A 22,891-nucleotide genomic window follows, 5' to 3' on the forward strand; every position below is an offset into this window, starting at 1 on the left:
AATGTAGGTATGTAAGGGAACTGTATGTAGCTAGGAGACGTATGTATGTACAATAGGTCACTGGTATGTACTGTAGGGGACATCTGAATAAGGACACCTTTTTATATATATTGTTAGGGGTCACCGGTTGACACTAATGTATAGGGGATGGAGTGGGGTGTATATGGGTGCGTAGGGGGCACATGTATTTCTAAGGTATCTAGGGGGAGGGGGGTGCGTAGGGGGCACCTGTATGTGTGAGGCATTTAATTTGTGTATGGGAGGAAGGAGGCATAGAGGGCTCCTGTATGTATGAGTCACCTGTGTATAGGTGTGTGTGGGGAGGGGGACTAGGTACTAATGGACATCTGTGTATACTGTATAGGGGGGATGAGCATATGGGGCCCTTTATGTATGAGTCACCTGTGTATGAGGGGTTGTACTGGCTACCTGTATGTATATGCCTGTATATATGGGGGCGTAGGGGGCACCTGTGTATATGACAGCGAAGGGGGCATCTGTATGTATGAGTCACCTGTATATATGGGGGCATAGCTCACAGGGATGTAGGTATATAGGCCTAGGGGATCTGTATGTACATTGTAGGTCACTGGTATGCACTGTATGGGACATCTGTATCACCGGGTGGAACCAATGTATATAGGGATGGAGTGGGAGTGTATATGGAGACGTAGGGGGTATTTGTATTTCTGAGGTATCTGTGTGGTGGTAGTGGTGGGGGGGGGGGGTTATGCAGGGGCACGAACCTATACATATAAGTCACCTGTGTATATGGGGGCATATAGGGGGCATCTATGTACGAAGAGAGGGATGTATGGGGCACCTGTATGAATGTGGCACCTGTGTATGGGGGGTGGGGGTGTAGGGGGCACCTGTATATATATGAATCATCTGTGAATGTGGGGGAGGGGGTCGTAGAATTAAGGGACAACTTTTTGAAGATGACATTTTAGGTAGGGCCAGGGGGCACTGGTATGTAGAATAATTAATTATGAGATGGTATATGTCACTTGTATATGTACATATTTTTAAATATTGAAAAATACCGAGCATTTTCTACTTAATATTTCCTTAAAATATTTAAGCGATCATATCAGTCCATCCCACAACTCTATCATTTCATTTGAATTCTCGTCGACAAATGAAGGCCTGTTAATATCAGGTTAATCAGGTATGTTAAATCATAAACTTATATGTTTCTGGTTAAATACATAAATAAATATGATTAATGATGCAACACTAGAACTGTTCCTATATAAGAAAATATGCAAGGATATGATCAGCGCGTGACAGCATTTCGTAATCAAGGGTTAAATGGGGCGATCGGCCCGCAATGTTACTTACTCGAAACCGAAAAACAGGCCGCATGTCACTATGATCAAGGTGCATGTGAAGTAAAAAATGCCAGTCTGTCTGGCCATCATAAGCCTGCCATTGCAGCAGAATTTGTTCTTTCCCGGGAACACTTCCCAATTCCGCATAGATTTGGAAAGGTTCTTGTTTTTAGGTGTGATATCGTGAGGATTCATCGGGACTGCTACATACGTGGGATCTTTCATTACCCGTCGTACCTTATCAAGTCAAATCTGACAACCATAACATCATACAAATAGATAAATCATCTCATACAGATGTTGAAGTCACTATGATGTCCGAGTTATAGTTACACATATCCACAATACAGCCATAAATTTCTTCATAATGATATCCATTCTGTCGTACAGGAAACCACCATTTGTTGTTGATCATAAATGCACGGCGCATGCGCGTATAAACATTAGGCGATGAAAAAACAAAATAAATCAAAATAAATGACTTTAACCCCAGCTGATGAATAGATTTTGCAAAATTTACTTTCATTTGTAACAGTAAATAGTTTACGTTTTATAATTATTTTAATGTAATTAATTATTAGTGACCTTGACTTTGTAAACAAACATGGCGACCTCCAGTAAAGATCATGCTTCTTCGCTGCAACGTTCAACGGAGGAGTTTAAGCCATCGAAGAAAAAAGATTCTGTTGCAGCGGGTATGATCTATATCGTAGACTTAATAATATATATCCATATTTTTATTAATGATTGTCAAAACTGCAACAACTTTATAAACTTAGCAAAAATACCCAGGCACGCAGCTGATGGTGCTACACTGTGCTAACTGTTACACTGTCCACTGGTAAGCTTGCATGTCAGCTGCATGTTGCCCCGTTCCTTTGGGTACAACATTCATTTCAGGTCCAACAACCAAATGGATTGACTGTGTGAATCTAATGACCAGCTATTGCATGACTATATTGATGATATATTGTTTACTATTTTAGACAGTGCGACTCAAGAAAATTAGGAAGCAGCCCAGGGACATCCCCCTATACGGTAAAGCTAACTGGGAAAATATTAGAAATGACCTGACCCACATCAACACGAAACTGGACGAACCAACAAACCAAACAATAGATGACCTCTGGAACCTTTTTAAGAACACACTTAATGACTCAGTATATATAGATAAAAACATACCAAAAAAACACATCACATACAAATCTAAACTACCATGGATAACAAAACCCATCCGTCAACTCATGAAGAATTGTAAAAAATTACACGTACAGAACAAAAACAAACAAGACCAAGAGCTCAAACAGAAATACAAAGCATGCAAATCAGAACTACAAAAACGCACTAGAAATGCATATCTAAACTACATAGAGAAAATGATAAAAGACCTACCAATAGATGAGCAACAACAAGAGTCACCACAAAAAAGAAGAAAATACAACCCCAAAAAATTATTCTCATACATCAAAACAACAAGAAAAGAGAACACAGATATCACAGCACTAAGAAAGGATGGACACCTAATGACAGACACCACTTGTAAGGCAAACATACTAAATGAACAATTTAAATCAGCCTTCACAACAGAACAGGATCACCCCATACCAGATAAAGGACCATCACCACACCCAGTCATGCCTGAAATAAACATAACACAACAAGGAATAGATAACCTCCTCAAAAACATCAACCCACACAAAGCAACAGGACCAGACAATATACACGGCAGACTACTAAAAGAACTTAGGGACATAACAGCACCCATACTTACCAAACTTTTCACTTACTCACTAAATACAGGCACATTACCAACAGATTGGAAACACGCAAACGTTAACCCCATATACAAGAAAGGCGACAGATACAACCCCACTAACTACAGACCCATATCACTCACCTGTATCACATGCAAACTCATGGAACATATCATTACAAGCGCCACAATGTCACATCTGGAGAACAACAACATATTATACAACTTACAACACGGCTTCAGATCATCCAGATCATGCGAGACACAACTTGCTACATTCATACACGACCTCGCAAACAATAATAACAGCAACAAACAGACAGACATTATTATCATGGACTTTGCCAAAGCCTTTGACAAAGTCCCACACAAACGCCTACAATACAAATTAAAATACTACGGCATAACAGGCAACACACACAAATGGATCACAGACTTTCTCTCACAACGCACCCAAACAGTAGTACTTGAGGGAAAACAATCAAATAAAATACAAGTAACTTCAGGAGTCCCTCAAGGAACATGTTTGGGTCCAATTCTGTTTCTCATATACATTAACGATTTCCATCAATACATGCAGTACAGCACACTAAGATTATTCGCAGACGACAGTATTATATACAAAACAATAAACAACAAAGACGACACAATAAAACTACAGAAAGATCTGGACGCAGCAGCACAATGGGAAACAGACTGGCTAATGAAATTTCACCCAGATAAATGCAACATAATCAGTGTTACACCAAAACGCAACAAAATACACCACAACTACACACTCCACAATCACACACTCGAGCAAGTAAACTCAAGCAAATATCTAGGACTAACACTACAAAAAAAACCTAAAATGGGACATGCACATAAATAATATCACCGCAAATGCAAACAGATCACTAGGGTTTTTAAAGCGACCCCCACAACACACACCAAATTCAACAGATAGAAAAAACACAACGCAGAGCAGCAAGATATGTTCACAACAAATATCACGACACCAGTTCAGTTACAAACATGATACATCAACTCAACTGGCCAACACTACAGACACGACGGCTACACACAAGATTGATACTTTTCTACAAAATAATACACAATATAGTTGCCGTCGAATACCAGACCATACTCATACCAGTAGACCACAGAACCAGACACTCCAATCCACACTGCTTCAGACAAATCTCTGCTACAAAGGACACATACAAATACTCATTTTTCCCACAAACAATAACACAATGGAATCTCCTCCCTGTAGCAGCAGTACAATGCACTACACTCGAGGACTTCAAGGCACATATTTCCAACGTAGCCCTTGAAGCCCTCACAAAATAGTTCTGCACACACCTTTTATCTATATACTAAAAAAAAAAAAAAAAAATCACAAATCTAATCCTTTCACACCCTTGCACCCCTACAGGTCCCCCGTGACATAATCGTCATACTTTGACGGCGTCCCGTACACATAAGAAGAAGAAGAAGAAGAGACAGTTACAGTAGAGGTCATAATATACATGGAAACTTAGTAACCGCAGTAAATCCCTTGGTTTCCTCGGGAGAAATTTACAAATATCAAATACCAACATTAAATCCAAGGCCTATTTAGCTCTAGTAAGACCCAAACTTGAGTACAGCAGTTATGTATGGGACCCTTACACACAACAAAACATATATGTAACACAGAAAAAGTTCAAAGACGAGCAGCAAGGAAGGTATATATATGTCATAAACAACTATAGAAAAAAGGACAGTGTAACACACATGATTAATACACTCAACTGGCCACTACTGTCACAAAGGCATCTAAAATCTCGCCTAGTAGTTTTCTACAAAATCAAACACAGTTATTCAGCCAAATTTACATGATATGGATGTTTTACTGCTAAGTAAAACATTTTTTTACAACAAATAATCAAAATAACAAACACAAAATATAAAAAAGGATATAACATGTTTGGAAGCATTTGTTTTTCAATTTTCCTAAATATTTTTTACCAAAATGGGTGTTTTGTCTGATATCTAGATATAAAAAACACTTTAAATTGGCATGGTCAGTCAACATCACAGGTTGATATCTAGTTTTTTTTTCTGGCTGATGTATTATCGGTCATGCCATTTACACCCGGTCCACCCCAACTGCGAATGATAAATATTATGAAGTTCCTTACCGTCAATCGATTAGATTTGTAACACAGCGAGAAATTCTGTACCGTGTAGCGATAAACGCTAACACTCTTGGCTACGTGAGCTTTTTTAGACTCGAGTTACTGTCGCCAAATCCACAGGTAAATCGCGGGGCGCTCTGGCTACATCAGCTATACCAAACACAATCGTAAATGTTACAATACCGTAAAATCTTGTGTTACTTACACACCAGTGTACTTTTGCACATGTATTTTTTCTTATGGCTTTAAATACTGAAAAAAAATCTACTATCGGTATATTTTGCGCATTCAAATTTTGGGGAAAACGATGTCGGGAAACACAAACATAAAGGTGGTAATTTCATTGCAAAACATTCACAATAAATGCTTGACAACTTGCACGAAATAACATAATATTAATTGCACTGTGCTTGTTTTTCTTTTATTGGCCACCGTAACTGAAACAGTGAAATATATCTTGGCAGAACATGTCAAAAACATTGGCAGTCCGCCGTATTATCCGTACAGATGTCAATGTCTGGAGATATTACACATGAATAGTTATCAGAACTATTTGAAAATATTATAATTTAGTTACTTTAATATTGCCACAATAAGTTTTAAGTGTGTTTGAGATCATTAACAAACTTTAAAGAGCATTCCGATAGCATTTACGTTGGCTTGCAATAATCACATCGTGAGTGAACTCACTATCTGTACGGCACCAGATCCAAGCTGATGGCTAATTATATATAACAGTACGGTTAAAATGCCACTAACCTTCTAGCTTGTCAGTTTTGCTGTAATAATATTACAAACCATGTATTATCGGTCATCCATTAATACCAAAGAAAAAGTATTCCTTTAAGACTTAAAACATAAACTGATATTGTTCAGGGTCAGATTTGTTAAATGTTTTTATCTTAAAAGAGCAAAAACAGTCTGGCTAAATTCAAAAGGTTTTGAGTCGTTTGTATCCTTCAATATTTCTTCATTTGCCTGAAATTATTGTATCATTTCAACTTATTTATACTAATCTATAGATTGTCTTACTATAAACCAGATCTCATATTTTGTACTTTAAAAGTGGTCGAAAGTGTAATGGGATTTTTCGGATTTTGAAAATATGACTTCCTGAACATATGATTTTTGGTTACTTTATTCATGTTTAAAGGATTTGTGCAGCCAAAATTTTTTTTGATAATACGTCAGGATATTGATTTGGATGAATGAAAAATTAAGTCCCACCCAACGAATCGCCTAGCTTTTAGCGCTATCGGTTGTTTTTGGTCGTGATTTATGGGTAGTGTCGACTACGGTTCAGAGATAATGAGCTAGGCGGTCACGTGGTCTTGTGATGTCACAGTAGTCCGTGGCTACACACGGTAAGCCTAGTACTATACATCTATACAGCACATACACGTATACGTTAGATCTACAATTTGAGTTTTTCGAGTAAATGGTTGTTCTAGCTTTATGATTAAGATATTTTCAGTTTCAAAACATTCTATTTACACCATTTCAAACATTCAAACAAGAATATATCTAACTTTAGATTAGATAATCAGTCCAATTTGATAGCGATATCAATATGGTGTTCGGATCAGTCTGGACTGAGATTTAGATAGCATATTATGTAAATTTCTGTGTAATAAAAAACAGTATAATGTAACGCTATCTTTTAACGAGTAAAATCCCAAAATTTAGCATGAATATATCTAGAATCCATGTTTTTATTTCAAACTTCTGCCACAACGATGCAAACACGGCACAGTTTTTTAGGTAAAAATAAAATTTGGACGGTTATCAGTTATGTGATATTGGAGTAACAATACCGAACTTATACCGAAAAATAATATGTATATCTATATTGTTGCCTTTGAAACTTTAACGTTTACTAAAAAGCAGAAATACATCAATGATATTTCTGATATATGTTTCTTAATTACGTATAAGTGTAGATTTAAATTCATTATTTCAAAATCATACTAAATTCTTAAAATAGTATATTCATTGTCGATCCTTTTGTATATCATACCGAAATTTAATAGTATGATATATGAACATTTATCGTATAATCCAAAACGTAACCACATATAGTGTTCAAATGAAAAATGAAATTACTTGTATACAGGCATCATAAATAGATATAATATCTTGTACCTTTTCAAAAATATACTAAGTGATATTAAAATAAGTATATTTATATATAATTAGTGTGGTAATGCTGTAACCCTTCTTGTATGACTATACATGTAGATTCGAAACGGTGAAAATACATGCTTAGAAGTTTTACTAATACCTTAGAAATTACGGTAGATTGCTATATAGATATGCTACGATTCCGTAATTACAGTATTAGACTGGAATAATGTTTAAAGTTTAATCTTTAGTTGAAATAGTTTTTAGGACCAATTTTTGTTTCTGAATAAGTCAACTTCCATTATTGTTTTACCTGTGTACGACATATATATATATCCTAGGTATGATCAGGGATATTTTATTTCCATTTGCTTTTACATCTTCATTTTAAAGAGACAATTCGATCTAAGAGTACATTAAAACTTGCACATATTTCGGATACAAACCATTTCTAATGGAAATTAGATTAGTTGGTTTTACTGTGATATGTAAGAAAAGTCTACTGTTGTCAAATGTATGTGAACTGTTTAATCGCCATATACACAGAGCTTTGTATGCCGAACCCTGACCCTTGCCTGTGTTGTAAAGAATTTTTGGTCTAGAACTTCTCAAAACGCTCTAACAGTTATCTTAACATTATTAGATGCATGTTCTTGTCTAAAAACAATTTCATCAAATCCTTAGTGGTTATGTATTGCTTTTGTGTAACGTGCGTAACTTTGACTCTGGCAAGGGTACAGCGTACATGTTGTACCTGCTTAATCGTATTGATCAACGATTTGGAATTTCAATGATAATAATTAAAATACTTAACAATGTTGTGGAATTTGTCACTATTTCTTGCCATATGTTTCATAAGGATTGTAGAACAATACATTTATGTCATTATTTGCTTCGTGGTTATGTAACAAATTAGCCTCAATGAATTGTCCCTTTAAAAATGGAGGTGACAATAAAAAACCTATACTAGAGCATACATGTACGGGGTTTCCATATTTCAAATCACAATCCAATTAACAGATGTCCTAACCCGATTGACAGTAAGACAATAGCAAATACCCGATATAGTCCACCTAATAGCAAATTGCCCGCGGCCAGGTAATTACAGGTGAGTTCAATGAATGGCGTTGTGTACAGGTAAACAACATCCTGGTATTACATAACCATCAAACTAAAGGCATGGCTAATTATATATCTATATCGGAGTATCTACTCGTATATCGATTAAAAATTGAAAGCGACCGCACGGTCTGAAAAAATAGTTTGTTTTGTTTAATATCTCAATATTTAGATCTTTTATAATATAAAAAATAAATTCTTTCTACCATATGTTGAAACGTTTTACGGTATTTTAATAAATGTATCTCAATTTCTTCGGTTAACAACACACAACACAATGTTTGTAATGATCAATCATCGGTGTGTACGTACGTCAATACTTTAATCAAGGATTTGTTAAATTGCTACATGTACGTAAAATTTCATTTTACAGTCACAAACTTTGTAATTCACAATGTATCAAAGATACAGACTATAGGAAAATATTATCTAATTAAAGCTCATTCGTTGCTGAACTCCTCGACAAAAAATCCGAAACTTTCATTTCTGTGTGGATTTTCTTTCATAATTACATGAAGATACCTGCTATTAGAGCATAAATTAGAGTATTTGAAACATCGAATTTCACTCTTTTAGTTATTTACATTCGAGCCAAAGTTATTATACGATTAACTTCACTCAAAAGTAATCATAAAAAATCGTTGATCGGCTTTTCCTGTGACCGTCGATGTAAGTGATAGCACACCAGTTATAGTACAGCTATAAACCACGGACTATTGTGACGTCACACGGTTTAGAGCTAGAAAATATGCATAATCGGGCGGCCAGAATTTTGGACCTCGATATCGACTTCTTACGGGTTATTCCGGTCGCGCGCGGCACGGAGAGGTTTCTACACGTGCTAATAAAGCCATTTCCAGCATAAACTGAAATTATTATTTTTGACTGCACAAATCCTTTAATACTAAGATCCTCCAACCCAAAAAAGCAGAAATCAAATTCTATATAATATCATTTATAAACAAATAAACACTGTATTTAACAGGGTGCCAAAATGTAGTTTGTTATTGTATCAGGTTTTGTTTGTCATTTATTGTTTATTTTTGTGCACGATTGTTAATGATTACTTTTGTCCCAGGTGTTGTGTTTCTCACTTTGACCACAGTGGTATCTGCTGCCCTCGGATTTACTGGTGCACTTGCTTTGACGAAAAAACAAGACCGTACTTCTTATGAAAAGGTTAAGAGTTTTACTGATTGTTAATTAATGTTAATGTTATATTAAATCTCTTATTCTAGAATAACCAAACCTTATTGTACTCTATATATGTTTTACATAGATGATCCAAAATGGGCATATTGACTATAGTTATACCTCAATCTCCCTCTCCAGGCTCACATTTTAAATGTTGGCATAGAATGTCATTAATAAAAAAACACATATACAATTTTATTTGATTGATAACCTGAATACCTAAGTCAATTAAATCACCTTATTAAGGATGTATTCTTCTGAGGTTTCAGTCACGTTGAAGTCTCGTTTCGACATAGATCAAAAAATTTAAGTTATGAGATTTTCAAATAAAACCTATCAATATCTATAGAAAGTTGCCAGTTGCTAATTTTGTCAAAAAATTACATTTCTATTCTTAGATAAAAAAAAATTTATACAAGGGTTTTAAGAAATGACCCCATTTGGCACCCTTTTTTTAAATGTGCCTTTTTCGCTTTGAGTAGAGCCAAAGTTTTACTATTTTTTGCTTAAATTTTTTTTACTTACATCATCACTGTGCCAGAATTGTTAGCTGTATCAAGCAAATTTTTGCAGTAATTCTTTACTGGCTTCTTGGTAATTAAAATATTCAGCATTAATTAATGTGTGAAAAGATACGTTTTTGTCACTTTATTTTAACATTTAATGGTAATTTTAGCATTCTTATTTTTTACTCTAAAATATTAAAAAATAACAGATACACAGACCTCCCATTTTTCTGCCTGATTTAGAAAGAGCAACCTTTTCCCTATTGATATGTAAAATATTTCCAAAAGTTTAATACCAGAACGTTTTTTATAAAGGGTTAAATCTGGTAAAAATGGCTGAAAATGGTGTATTTTGTAGCTCAAAGTTAAGGGGGAGGGGTAGCATATGTCGTTATTCTGAGTAAAAATATTAAACTTATTAACCATAACTGCTATTTTTTAAAGACCACTGGAAAATAAATTCTGGAAACATTCATGCATATCAAACACCTCATTAGGAAATTATGGATTTAATCTCTGGTATACATTGTACATGGCCAAAACAACGAAATTCCCATAAAATTCAATATTCAGTATTTTGTCAATGTAATAGGTATTTTTGAGTGACAACAGCTCAAAAATGAGCACATGGACATATGTTTCTTCTTCCATTTTCTTAACTCCTGTTTCCAAAAATCTGTACTGTATGAGAAAAATAATGTTAATACAAGAAAATTTTGACTTCTCAGAGGTGTACATCCGTAAAGACTAACATATTGAAATAATATTCCTATGATTGAACAGGAAAATATCTAAATATTAATAACACATTAAAAATACTTATTTAACAGCAAAGTTTATTGATACCATGACTATTTTCTTTCTCCTCTTTTTCAGGGTAAACTAGATCATGCTAACGGCAATCCAATAACTGGGTATTCCCTGGCTGCGAGAGCCTTTCGCTGGGGCACACTGCTGGCATTTTCTGGTGTTGGACTGCTGTCCTTTACTGTGTGGAAAATGTTAGGTGTTCATAACGTAAGTCTGAGATTAAACTGGGGTACTATAACACTTAGATGGCTGATACAAGTCATAATGTAACTCCACAATCACATAGTGTACCGGGTAAGTCTAATAGTAAACTGGGGTACTATAACACTTAGATGGCTGATACAATTCATAATGTAACTCCACAATCACATAATGTAAGTCTAATAGTAAACTGGGGTACTATAACACTTAGATGGCTGATACAAGTCATAATGTAACTCCACAATCACATAGTGTAAGTCTAATAGTAAACTGGGGTACTATAACACTTAGATGGCTGATACAAGTCATAATGTAACTCCACAATCACATAGTGTAAGTCTAATAGTAAACTGGGGTACTATAACACTTAGATGGCTGATACAATTCATAATGTAACTCCACAATCACATATGTAAGTCTAATAGTAAACTGGGGTACTATAACACTTAGATGGCTGATACAATTCATAATGTAACTCCACAATCACATAATGTAAGTCTAATAGTAAACTGGGGTACTATAACACTTAGATGGCTGATACAAGTCATAATGTAACTCCACAATCACATAGTGTAAAGTCTAATAGTAAACTGGGGTACTATAACACTTAGATGGCTGATACAATTCATAATGTAACTCCACAATCACATAGTGTAAGTCTAATAGTAAACTGGGGTACTATAACACTTAGATGGCTGATACAATTCATAATGTAACTCCACAATCACATAATGTAAGTCTAATAGTAAACTGGGGTACTATAACACTTAGATGGCTGATACAAGTCATAATGTAACTCCACAATCACATAATGTAAGTCTAATAGTAAACTGGGGTACTATAACACTTAGATGGCTGATACAAGTCATAATGTAACTCCACAATCACATAGTGTAAGTCTAATAGTAAACTGGGGTACTATAACACTTAGATGGCTGATACAATTCATAATGTAACTCCACAATCACATAATGTAAGTCTAATAGTAAACTGGGGTACTATAACACTTAGATGGCTGATACAAGTCATAATGTAACTCCACAATCACATAGTGTAAGTCTAATAGTAAACTGGGGTACTATAACACTTAGATGGCTGATACAAGTCATAATGTAACTCCACAATCACATAATGTAAGTCTAATAGTAAACTGGGGTACTATAACACTTAGATGGCTGATACAATTCATAATGTAACTCCACAATCACATAACGTAAGTCTAATAGTAAACTGGGGTACTATAACACTTTGATGGCTGATTTACAAGTCATAATGTAACTCCACAATCACATAATGTAAGTCTAATAGTAAACTGGGGTACTATAACACTTAGATGGCTGATACAATTCATAATGTAACTCCACAATCACATAATGTAAGTCTAATAGTAAACTGGGGTACTATAACACTTTGATGGCTGATACAATCATAATGTAACTCCACAATCACATATGTAAGTCTAATAGTAAACTGGGTACTATAACACTTAGATGGCTGATACAATTCATAATGTAACTCCACAATCACATAATGTAAGTCTAATAGTAAACTGGGGTACTATAACACTTAGATGGCTGATACAATTCATAATGTAACTCCACAATCACATAATGTAAGTCTAATAGTAAACTGGGGTACTATAACACTTAGATGGCTGATACAATTCATAATGTAACTCCACAATCACATAATGTAAGTCTAATAGTAAACTGGGGTACTATAACACTTAGATGGCTGATACAATTCATAATGTAACTCCACAATCACATAGTGTAAGTCTAATAGTAAACTGGGGTACTATAACACTTAGATGGCTGATACAATTCATAATGTAACTCCACAATCACATAGTGTAAGTCTAATAGTAAACTGGGGTACTATAACACTTAGATGGCTGATACAATTCATAATGTAACTCCACAATCACATAATGTAAGTCTAATAGTAAACTGGGGTACTATAACACTTAGATGGCTGATACAATTCATAATGTAACTCCACAATCACATAATGTAAGTCTAATAGTAAACTGGGGTACTATAACACTTAGATGGCTGATACAATTCATAATGTAACTCCACAATCACATAGTGTAAGTCTAATAGTAAACTGGGGTACTATAACACTTAGATGGCTGATACAATTCATAATGTAACTCCACAATCACATAGTGTAAGTCTAATAGTAAACTGGGGTACTATAACACTTTGATGGCTGATACAATTCATAATGTAACTCCACAATCACATAGTGTAAGTCTAATAGTAAACTGGGGTACTATAACACTTTGATGGCTGATACAATTCATAATGTAACTCCACAATCACATAGTGTAAGTCTAATAGTAAACTGGGGTACTATAACACTTAGATGGCTGATACAATTCATAATGTAACTCCACAATCACATAATGTAAGTCTAATAGTAAACTGGGGTACTATAACACTTAGATGGCTGATACAATTCATAATGTAACTCCACAATCACATAATGTAAGTCTAATAGTAAACTGGGGTACTATAACACTTTGATGGCTGATACAAGTCATAATGTAACTCCACAATCACATAGTGTAAGTCTAATAGTAAACTGGGGTACTATAACACTTAGATGGCTGATACAATTCATAATGAAACTCCACAATCACATAATGTAAGTCTAATAGTAAACTGGGGTACTATAACACTTAGATGGCTGATACAATTCATAATGTAACTCCACAATCACATAATGTAAGTCTAATAGTAAACTGGGGTACTATAACACTTAGATGGCTGATACAATCACATAATGTAAGTCTAATAGTAAACTGGGGTACTATAACACTTAGATGGCTGATACAAGTCATAATGTAACTCCACAATCACATAGTGTAAGTCTAATAGTAAACTGGGGTACTATAACACTTTGATGGCTGATACCATTCATAATGTAACTCCACAATCACATAATGTAAGTCTAATAGTAAACTGGGGTACTATAACACTTAGATGGCTGATACAATTCATAATATAACTCCACAATCACATAGTGTAAGTCTAATAGTAAACTGGGGTACTATAACACTTAGATGGCTGATACCATTCATAATGTAACTCCACAATCACATAGTGTAAGTCTAATAATAAACTGGGGTACTATAACACTTAGATGGCTGATACAAGTCATAATGTAACTCCACAATCACATAGTGTAAGTCTAATAGTAAACTGGGGTACTATAACACTTAGATGGCTGATACAATTCATAATGTAACTCCACAATCACATAATGTAAATCTAATAGTAAACTGGGGTACTATAACACTTAGATGGCTGATACAATTCATAATGTAACTCCACAATCACATAGTGTAAGTCTAATAGTAAACTGGGGTACTATAACACTTAGATGGCTGATACAAGTCATAATGTAACTCCACAATCACATAGTGTAAGTCTAATAGTAAAAATGGGGTACTATAACACTTTGATGGCTGATACAAGTCATAATGTAACTCCACAATCACATAGTGTAAGTCTGATAGTAAACTGGGGTACTATAACACTTAGATGGCTGATACAAGTCATAATGTAACTCCACAATCACATAATGTAAGTCTAATAGTAAACTGGGGTACTATAACACTTTGATGGCTGATACAATTCATAATGTAACTCCACAATCACATAGTGTAAGTCTAATAGTAAACTGGGGTACTATAACACTTAGATGGCTGATACAATTCATAATGTAACTCCACAATCACATAGTGTAAGTCTAATAGTAAACTGGGGTACTATAACACTTAGATGGCTGATACAAGTCATAATGTAACTCCACAATCACATAGTGTAAGTCTAATAGTAAACTGGGGTACTATAACACTTTGATGGCTGATACAAGTCATAATGTAACTCCACAATCACATAGTGTAAGTCTGATAGTAAACTGGGGTACTATAACACTTAGATGGCTGATACAAGTCATAATGTAACTCCACAATCACATAATGTAAGTCTAATAGTAAACTGGGGTACTATAACACTTTGATGGCTGATAAAAGTCATAATGTAACTCCACAATCACATAGTGTAAGTCTAATAGTAAACTGGGGTACTATAACACTTTGATGGCTGATACAAGTCATAATGTAACTCCACAATCACATAGTGTAAGTCTGATAGTAAACTGGGGTACTATAACACTTAGATGGCTGATACAAGTCATAATGTAACTCCACAATCACATAACGTAAGTCTAATAGTAAACTGGGGTACTATAACACTTAGATGGCTGATACAAGTCATAATGTAACTCCACAATCACATAGTGTAAGTCTAATAGTAAACTGGGGTACTATAACACTTAGATGGCTGATACAAGTCATAATGTAACTCCACAATCACATAGTGTAAGTCTAATAGTAAACTGGGGTACTATAACACTTAGATTGCTGATACAATTCATAATGTAACTCCACAATCACATAATGTAAGTCTAATAGTAAACTGGGGTACTATAACACTTAGATGGCTGATACAATTCATAATGTAACTCCACAATCACATAGTGTAAGTCTAATAGTAAACTGGGGTACTATAACACTTTGATGGCTGATACAAGTCATAATGTAACTCCACAATCACATAGTGTAAGTCTAATAGTAAACTGGGGTACTATAACACTTAGATGGCTGATACAATTCATAATGTAACTCCACAATCACATAGTGTAAGTCTAATAGTAAACTGGGGTACTATAACACTTAGATGGCTGATACAAGTCATAATGTAACTCCACAATCACATAGTGTAAGTCTAATAGTAAACTGGGGTACTATAACACTTAGATGGCTGATACAATTCATAATGTAACTCCACAATCACATAACGTAAGTCTAATAGTAAACTGGGGTACTATAACACTTAGATGGCTGATACAAGTCATAATGTAACTCCACAATCACATAACCTAAGTCTAATAGTAAACTGGGGTACTATAACACTTTGATGGCTGATACAAGTCATAATGTAACTCCACAATCACATAGTGTAAGTCTAATAGTAAACTGGGGTACTATAACACTTTGATGGCTGATACAAGTCATAATGTAACTCCACAATCACATAGTGTAAGTCTAATAGTAAACTGGGGTACTATAACACTTAGATGGCTGATACAAGTCATAATGTAACTCCACAATCACATAGTGTAAGTCTAATAGTAAACTGGGGTACTATAACACTTAGATGGCTGATACAAGTCATAATGTAACTCCACAATCACATAATGTAAGTCTAATAGTAAACTGGGGTACTATAACACTTAGATGCTGGCTGATACAATTCATAATGTAAACTCCACAATCACATAATGTAAGTCTAATAGTAAACTGGGGTACTATAACACTTAGATGGCTGATACAAGTCATAATGTAACTCCACAATCACATAGTGTAAGTCTAATAGTAAACTGGGGTACTATAACACTTAGATGGCTGATACAAGTCATAATGTAACTCCACAATCACATAATGTAAGTCTAATAGTAAACTGGGGTACTATAACACTTAGATGGCTGATACAATTCATAATGTAACTCCACAATCACATAATGTAAGTCTAATAGTAAACTGGGGTACTATAACACTTAGATGGCTGATACAATTCATAATGTAACTCCACAATCACATAGTGTAAGTCTAATAGTAAACTGGGGTACTATAACACTTAGATGGCTGATACAAGTCATAATGTAACTCCACAATCACATAGTGTAAGTCTAATAGTAAACTGGGGTACTATAACACTTAGATGGCTGATACAATTCATAATGTAACTCCACAATCACATAATGTAAGTCTAATAGTAAACTGGGGTACTATAACACTTAGATGGCTGATACAAGTCATAATGTAACTCCACAATCACATAATGTAAGTCTAATAGTAACTGGGGTACTATAACACTTAGATGGCTGATACAAGTCATAATGTAACTCCACAATCACATATGTAAGTCTAATAGTAAACTGGGGTACTATAACACTTTGATGGCTGATACAAGTCATAATGTAACTCCACAATCACATAGTGTAAGTCTAATAGTAAACTGGGGTACTATAACACTTAGATGGCTGATACAAGTCATAATGTAACTCCACAATCACATAATGTAAGTCTAATAGTAAACTGGGGTACTATAACACTTAGATGGCTGATACAATTCATAATGTAACTCCACAATCACATAATATAAGTCTAATAGTAAACTGGGGTACTATAACACTTAGATGGCTGATACAAGTCATAATGTAACTCCACAATCACATATGTAAGTCTAATAGTAAACTGGGGTACTATAACACTTAGATGCTGATACAAGTCATAATGTAACTCCACAATCACATAATGTAAGTCTAATAGTAAACTGGGGTACTATAACACTTAGATGGCTGATACAAGTCATAATGTAACTCCACAATCACATAATGTAAGTCTAATAGTAAACTGGGGTACTATAACACTTAGATGGCTGATACAATTCATAATGTAACTCCACAATCACATAGTGTAAGTCTAATAGTAAACTGGGGTACTATAACACTTAGATGGCTGATACAATTCATAATGTAACTCCACAATCACATAGTGTAAGTCTAATAGTAAACTGGGGTACTATAACACTTTGATGGCTGATTTACAAGTCATAATGTAACTCCACAATCACATAGTGTAAGTCTAATAGTAAACTGGGGTACTATAACACTTAGATGGCTGATACAAGTCATAATGTAACTCCACAATCACATAGTGTAAGTCTAATAGTAAACTGGGGTACTATAACACTTAGATGGCTGATACAATTCATAATGTAACTCCACAATCACATAGTGTAAGTCTAATAGTAAACTGGGGTACTATAACACTTAGATGGCTGATACAAGTCATATTGTTTTATGACTGTGAGTTTTGCAGTTTTCTGATTGGTCTAGACAGCTCGAACAGGTCTGGACAAAATGTCAATGTCAACCTGAGACCGATGAACACCTGTTCAGAGGTTGACATTGTAAATCTGGTAACCTGTCTATCTATAAATAGACACAGGGAATTCCCTGTCTCTTCCACATTTTTGACCAATCAAAATTGAGCATTGCCGATTTTCGGGCAATAGCCAAATCCAACATGGCAGACAAAAGTGAGGTAGGATTAGGAAAGATGTTTTAACACATTTTAAATGTTCGAAAGTTATATTGTGAAGAAGTACTAAAAGGACCAGCTAAGGATACGTGGATGAAGATTTAAAAAAAATTACTTAGTCATTGCGCTGTCCTTGCTTCAAAATTGATCCAAGTAGCTAATTTTGTATCATTGTATTGTTTTATGCAACAAAACAATTATTGATTCGGCCTCGGGGAATATCAACTTTCTAAAGTTTAACAATTCCTCGTATTAACCTACAAATATTCAATATTTGTATAATGTTACTCCGCAATCACATAACGCAAGTCTAATAGTAAACTGATCATGAGGTACTATAACACTTAGATGTCTGATACCTGACAGGCTGATGCCGGAGACCGCCATATCAGCCCAAGGGCTGCAGTCTGAGGCCTGATATCAGGTCAAGGGCTGATAAAGGGTGCGATAACAAAATTGTCATATCATAACTTTTTTATCACACATTTTGAAAAACAGAAAAGTAATAATTTTAGCAATGTAAAACGTATTGAGCAGTATCTACAGTACTTCACAATATTTCACTGGTCATAATGTAGGCCAATATAATGTTGAAATAGTGGAAGCGCTTCAAAATACATAATCCCAGGTGAAATGAACAATTTTGAATTTGTATTTTAATGTTTTTAACAAACTCTGGCAAAGCAAGTTCATTACAGAATGATCAGTTTTACAACGGACAGGAATTAAGAATTTGCCAGGAAAATTAAACTATCAACTATCAAATTTGTTCTTCCTGCATTGTTGACAGTCTGAGTCGCATTTTGTTGGTTTTATATTGATACAAAATGCTTTCTTTTTGTGTTATAAATATGCCAATGGCGATGCCTCATTTTCAGCAATGTGAACAATAATTGTTTCGACCTTATCCTACTTGAGACAAAATCTTCAGTCAAATCATCATGAAACAGACTATTTCTGATTTCTGAGATCTTTCTCAATATGTTTATCCGAGATAATTTCATCCGCTCTCCAAATTATCTTCTGCATCAGAAGCCAAATTGGAGTACTCGGCAACACTTAAATCCGGAGTGAAAACCCCACATGACGTGATATCAGCCCGGGCTGATTTTAAATTATGACATCGTATTGTGATATCAGCCTGGGCGCTGAAATGACGGTGCGGACAGCACCTGTATCGCATGGGCAAAACGTTCATTATCAAAGACAAAAGTATGATAAACCAATAATTAACCTTATTTACTGTATGATTACATTTTCTTATCATTTTAAAAGTCTTTCTCTGGTTTCTGTTTGGATATAGTGTAGAGTGATTTATTATAACTAAATGAGTAATGGAGGTCAATTAGCCAGAAAGAGTTGCTCAACTGCGACATTCAAAACAGTTTTTGTTGCAACAATATTTAAAATAACCTATCTTTATTGCAACATTTAAAACAACCTAACTTTATTCATTTAAAACAACCTATCTATTGCAAAATTTTGAATTACCTATTATCGGTACACAATATGCACTTAACACCAAGATATAAAAATAGTGGCTAGAGTCTATAAGTTCTACGTCTTATATCCCCTTGATACAGCCAGTGAGGGAAGGTCCACTTTGCTTCATAAATGAAGTTTGTATTTCTATATTTGTTTTTACATTATCATCAGATGGAGGAATTCACAGCAGCTGTCCAAAAGAAAATGCCTATCATTCCGAAGAAGGGCGAAAGTGAACAAGGTCGCAGTAACTTTGAAACTCTTAAAGAATTAGCTGATTACTTGGAAGAACAGGATGAAATCAAGAAAAGGAGAAAGGAAGAAAGTGAAAGAAAATCACAGGAAGGAACATTTTCAAATGTGAAATCCTGATGATGGATCTTACTGTGTTTATGATATAAGTGTGTGACTGTGGAGTGTGTCATGTGAGGAAAGGACAGGATAGCTGTGTATTGTCAATGTGCACAGTTTCTAATGATATATCTGAAATGTAAGATGTCATGATTTCATTATGAGTTAGTTGAATTAATCTAAGTTTTAGTCGAATGTGAATGATGCTATATGAACATTCATTTGGGTGATTTTATAAAGACGTTTTGAAGTATAAGTTGCCAAACTGCCATGTTTTGAATGGTAGAACTAATGTTTGCTAGTTTTGTGTACAGTATACGATTATGATATATAGTGTGAATATGCTTAATTATAATGAATAAAGGATCTACACGTTTCAGTCATTTTGATTTCAATTTATCTTATGAGATAAAGATAATATTAAATGATAGTATTACAATCTGCCAATCAGTTTTTAAGAGGTTGATAAGAGGAAAATTTAGCTACATTAGATGCTGCACTTTTACAAGAGCTTATTTGCCATTAGGCATACTGAGGTAGATATTCAGGTACATTTTGTACATAGCTTGTGAAAAATCATCAAGGGTTTTAAACTAAAGAAATACTTATAGTATTTCCTATTAGGCAAACTCCCCTACCCCATGGGGTCAGAGCCATGATTTATACTCTGTTTCCCTTACCCAAAGGCTGTTTCTGGTCAAAGTTGGTTGCAATTCATGCAGAACGTTGTGACTAGTAGCAATTTATCATCCCCTGCCCCCAAAGATATTTTAGGCAAAATTTAGTTACCCTTCATTTTTAACTTTGGGACAAGTGGTCATTTAAAGCTATTTAACTATTTTCCCTATTGAGCCCCGTCCCTCTGTGGTTAAAACCCATACATAACTCTACAACTAGAAGCAATTTAGAGGAAAAGTCTCTAGATCTATATCTAACTATTGGATCCTATCCCGTCTGTCCCAGGGGATTATAGCGAAAATATAGACAATGTCTGACTCTGCCCCCTACTCCAGATATGTATTTGGCCAGATTTCGTTACTTTTCACACATAACATTTTAAGAGTAGCAATTGAATGGAATTACTCCATTTCCCAAAGGATGCTTCTGACCTTTGATTTTTTCAATTAACTTTATAACTGGTAGCAAATTTAAAGGGAATGTTGATGGACGCACGCAGCACCATGGCATAAGATCACCAGGGCCCAGTTTCATGAGCATTCCTTAACTTTAAGGAATTCCATAACTAAAAATTCTCCACAGGAAATAATTATGGCAGTTAAAGAATGCTCCTTAACTTTAGATGATTTCCTTAACTTCTGTAATGCTTTCCTTAAAGTTGAGGAATGTTCATGAAACTGGGCCCAGCCCTTTGAGCAAGTATGAGGCAACACAAGGAACTTGAAAAAGACATGATAGTTTCACAAGGATAAGTCTCTGACAACAATTCATTACCTGATATGGTATGGAGGATTTAGGAAAGAATACTATGCTGTGCTAGAAATGATTAAGATACTTGTAATCCTCACCTACTGAGTAGAAATGGACATGATCAGATCAACAGAAAGCGAAGGAACATTAGCTGGTTCAAAAGACGTACCAAATGGAGAGAAGCAGACCGAAACGGCTGCACGACAACCAAATTCCCTGAAAAAGAAACAAAGTCAAAAGTGAATACCTTTCTGAGAATTACCGCAAATATGTGATTTTAGTTCTTGAAGGTGAAAGATAGGGAAGACGGGCCATTCTAGAGTAAGTTCAAGACAACCACTTGCAGATAACTCGTATGCAGAAAGGACCAAGCCATTGGGATAGTGTCGGTAAATCCCATGTTTGTTACCAATCGTCAACTGTGGATGATTTCCTAGAAGTTGTTCAGAAGATACGTGCGGTATCAGGACATTGTGGTACACCGTAATACGTCAACAAGATGTGTCGAAAGTATCTGAAGTAACTGGAAATATCGCAAGGCCATTCAACGCAAAGGTAGTTATGTTTTAAGGATATACAATATTGAAAGAGAAGGATTCAAATACTATCAACTAATTCAGCACCATATTTTGTCATACATGATGTGCTTGCCAGACGAACGACAGTCATGACGGCAATTAATATGTACTTTGATGCATCTATAAACATAGAAGAGAGACATTCCAGCGTATCACCTCCCTGCTTATCTGGGTAGTAAAGATCAATATTATGATATTGATATATACAATTTGGGGTGCTCAGTCACCAACAATAATTTGTTCTGACTTGTTCTATATAACTGAGATGCGGTATCCTTTTGAACACATTGGAATTGTCAGAGGTTTATCAATGCAAATCCTTTATTGATGACAGATAGGTCACTTAAACCTCTCAAAAATTGTCTTATTTCTTTTCTTTCTTTCTCGGCTTACCTAGTCAGTGTGTATGGTAATGTTCATCCTCGATATTCCAGGGGTTCATCACTTACGATTCTACACCCCTGGACTATCTCATAGTGAAACTGGAGGCAACACGAATAGAACAGGTAACTTAGTCATTTGATGTACATCAAAAGAGCCGTATAACGGTGCCTTGGTTGACTCTGTGCCTTTGATGTTTAGGCGTCGCTCTCTCTGTAGTCTTCAAAATGAAATATTTGCTAGCCTGTGATTGGTCAAATGTTTTCCCGCTGAGCTGCCTTCAATTTC

At 35.0% G+C, this 22,891-nt stretch overlaps 2 protein-coding genes across 6 annotated transcripts in view; one reads left to right on the forward strand and one right to left on the reverse strand.

Annotated features, from left to right (window-relative positions):
* The window catches only part of LOC138306333 (palmitoyltransferase ZDHHC9-like), a 40,787-nt gene extending 39,028 nt beyond the window's left edge, over window positions 1-1,759 (reverse strand). For 4 of the 5 annotated variants that reach the window (XM_069246783.1, XM_069246776.1, XM_069246768.1 and 1 more), the window contains exon 1: window positions 1,345-1,759. In XM_069246783.1, coding sequence (XP_069102884.1) covers window positions 1,345-1,559 — 215 coding nt within the window. In that variant the 5' untranslated portion in view covers window positions 1,560-1,759. The remainder of the gene's footprint in view (window positions 1-1,344) is intronic. The other variant, XM_069246791.1, reaches the window with a different exon arrangement.
* Window positions 1,760-1,933: 174 nt separating this feature from the next.
* Window positions 1,934-20,599, forward strand: LOC138306376 (transmembrane protein 242-like). Its single transcript, XM_069246816.1, has 4 exons — window positions 1,934-2,029; window positions 9,568-9,668; window positions 11,066-11,206; window positions 20,037-20,599. Exons 1-4 carry the CDS (start codon window positions 1,939-1,941, stop codon window positions 20,235-20,237), a joined length of 534 nt encoding a protein of 177 aa, XP_069102917.1. The 5' UTR covers window positions 1,934-1,938; the 3' UTR covers window positions 20,238-20,599.
* Window positions 20,600-22,891: the final 2,292 nt, after the last annotated feature.

The sequence above is a fragment of the Argopecten irradians genome, chromosome 1 (assembly GCF_041381155.1).
Source record: "Argopecten irradians isolate NY chromosome 1, Ai_NY, whole genome shotgun sequence".
Lineage (NCBI taxonomy): Eukaryota > Metazoa > Mollusca > Bivalvia > Pectinida > Pectinidae > Argopecten > Argopecten irradians.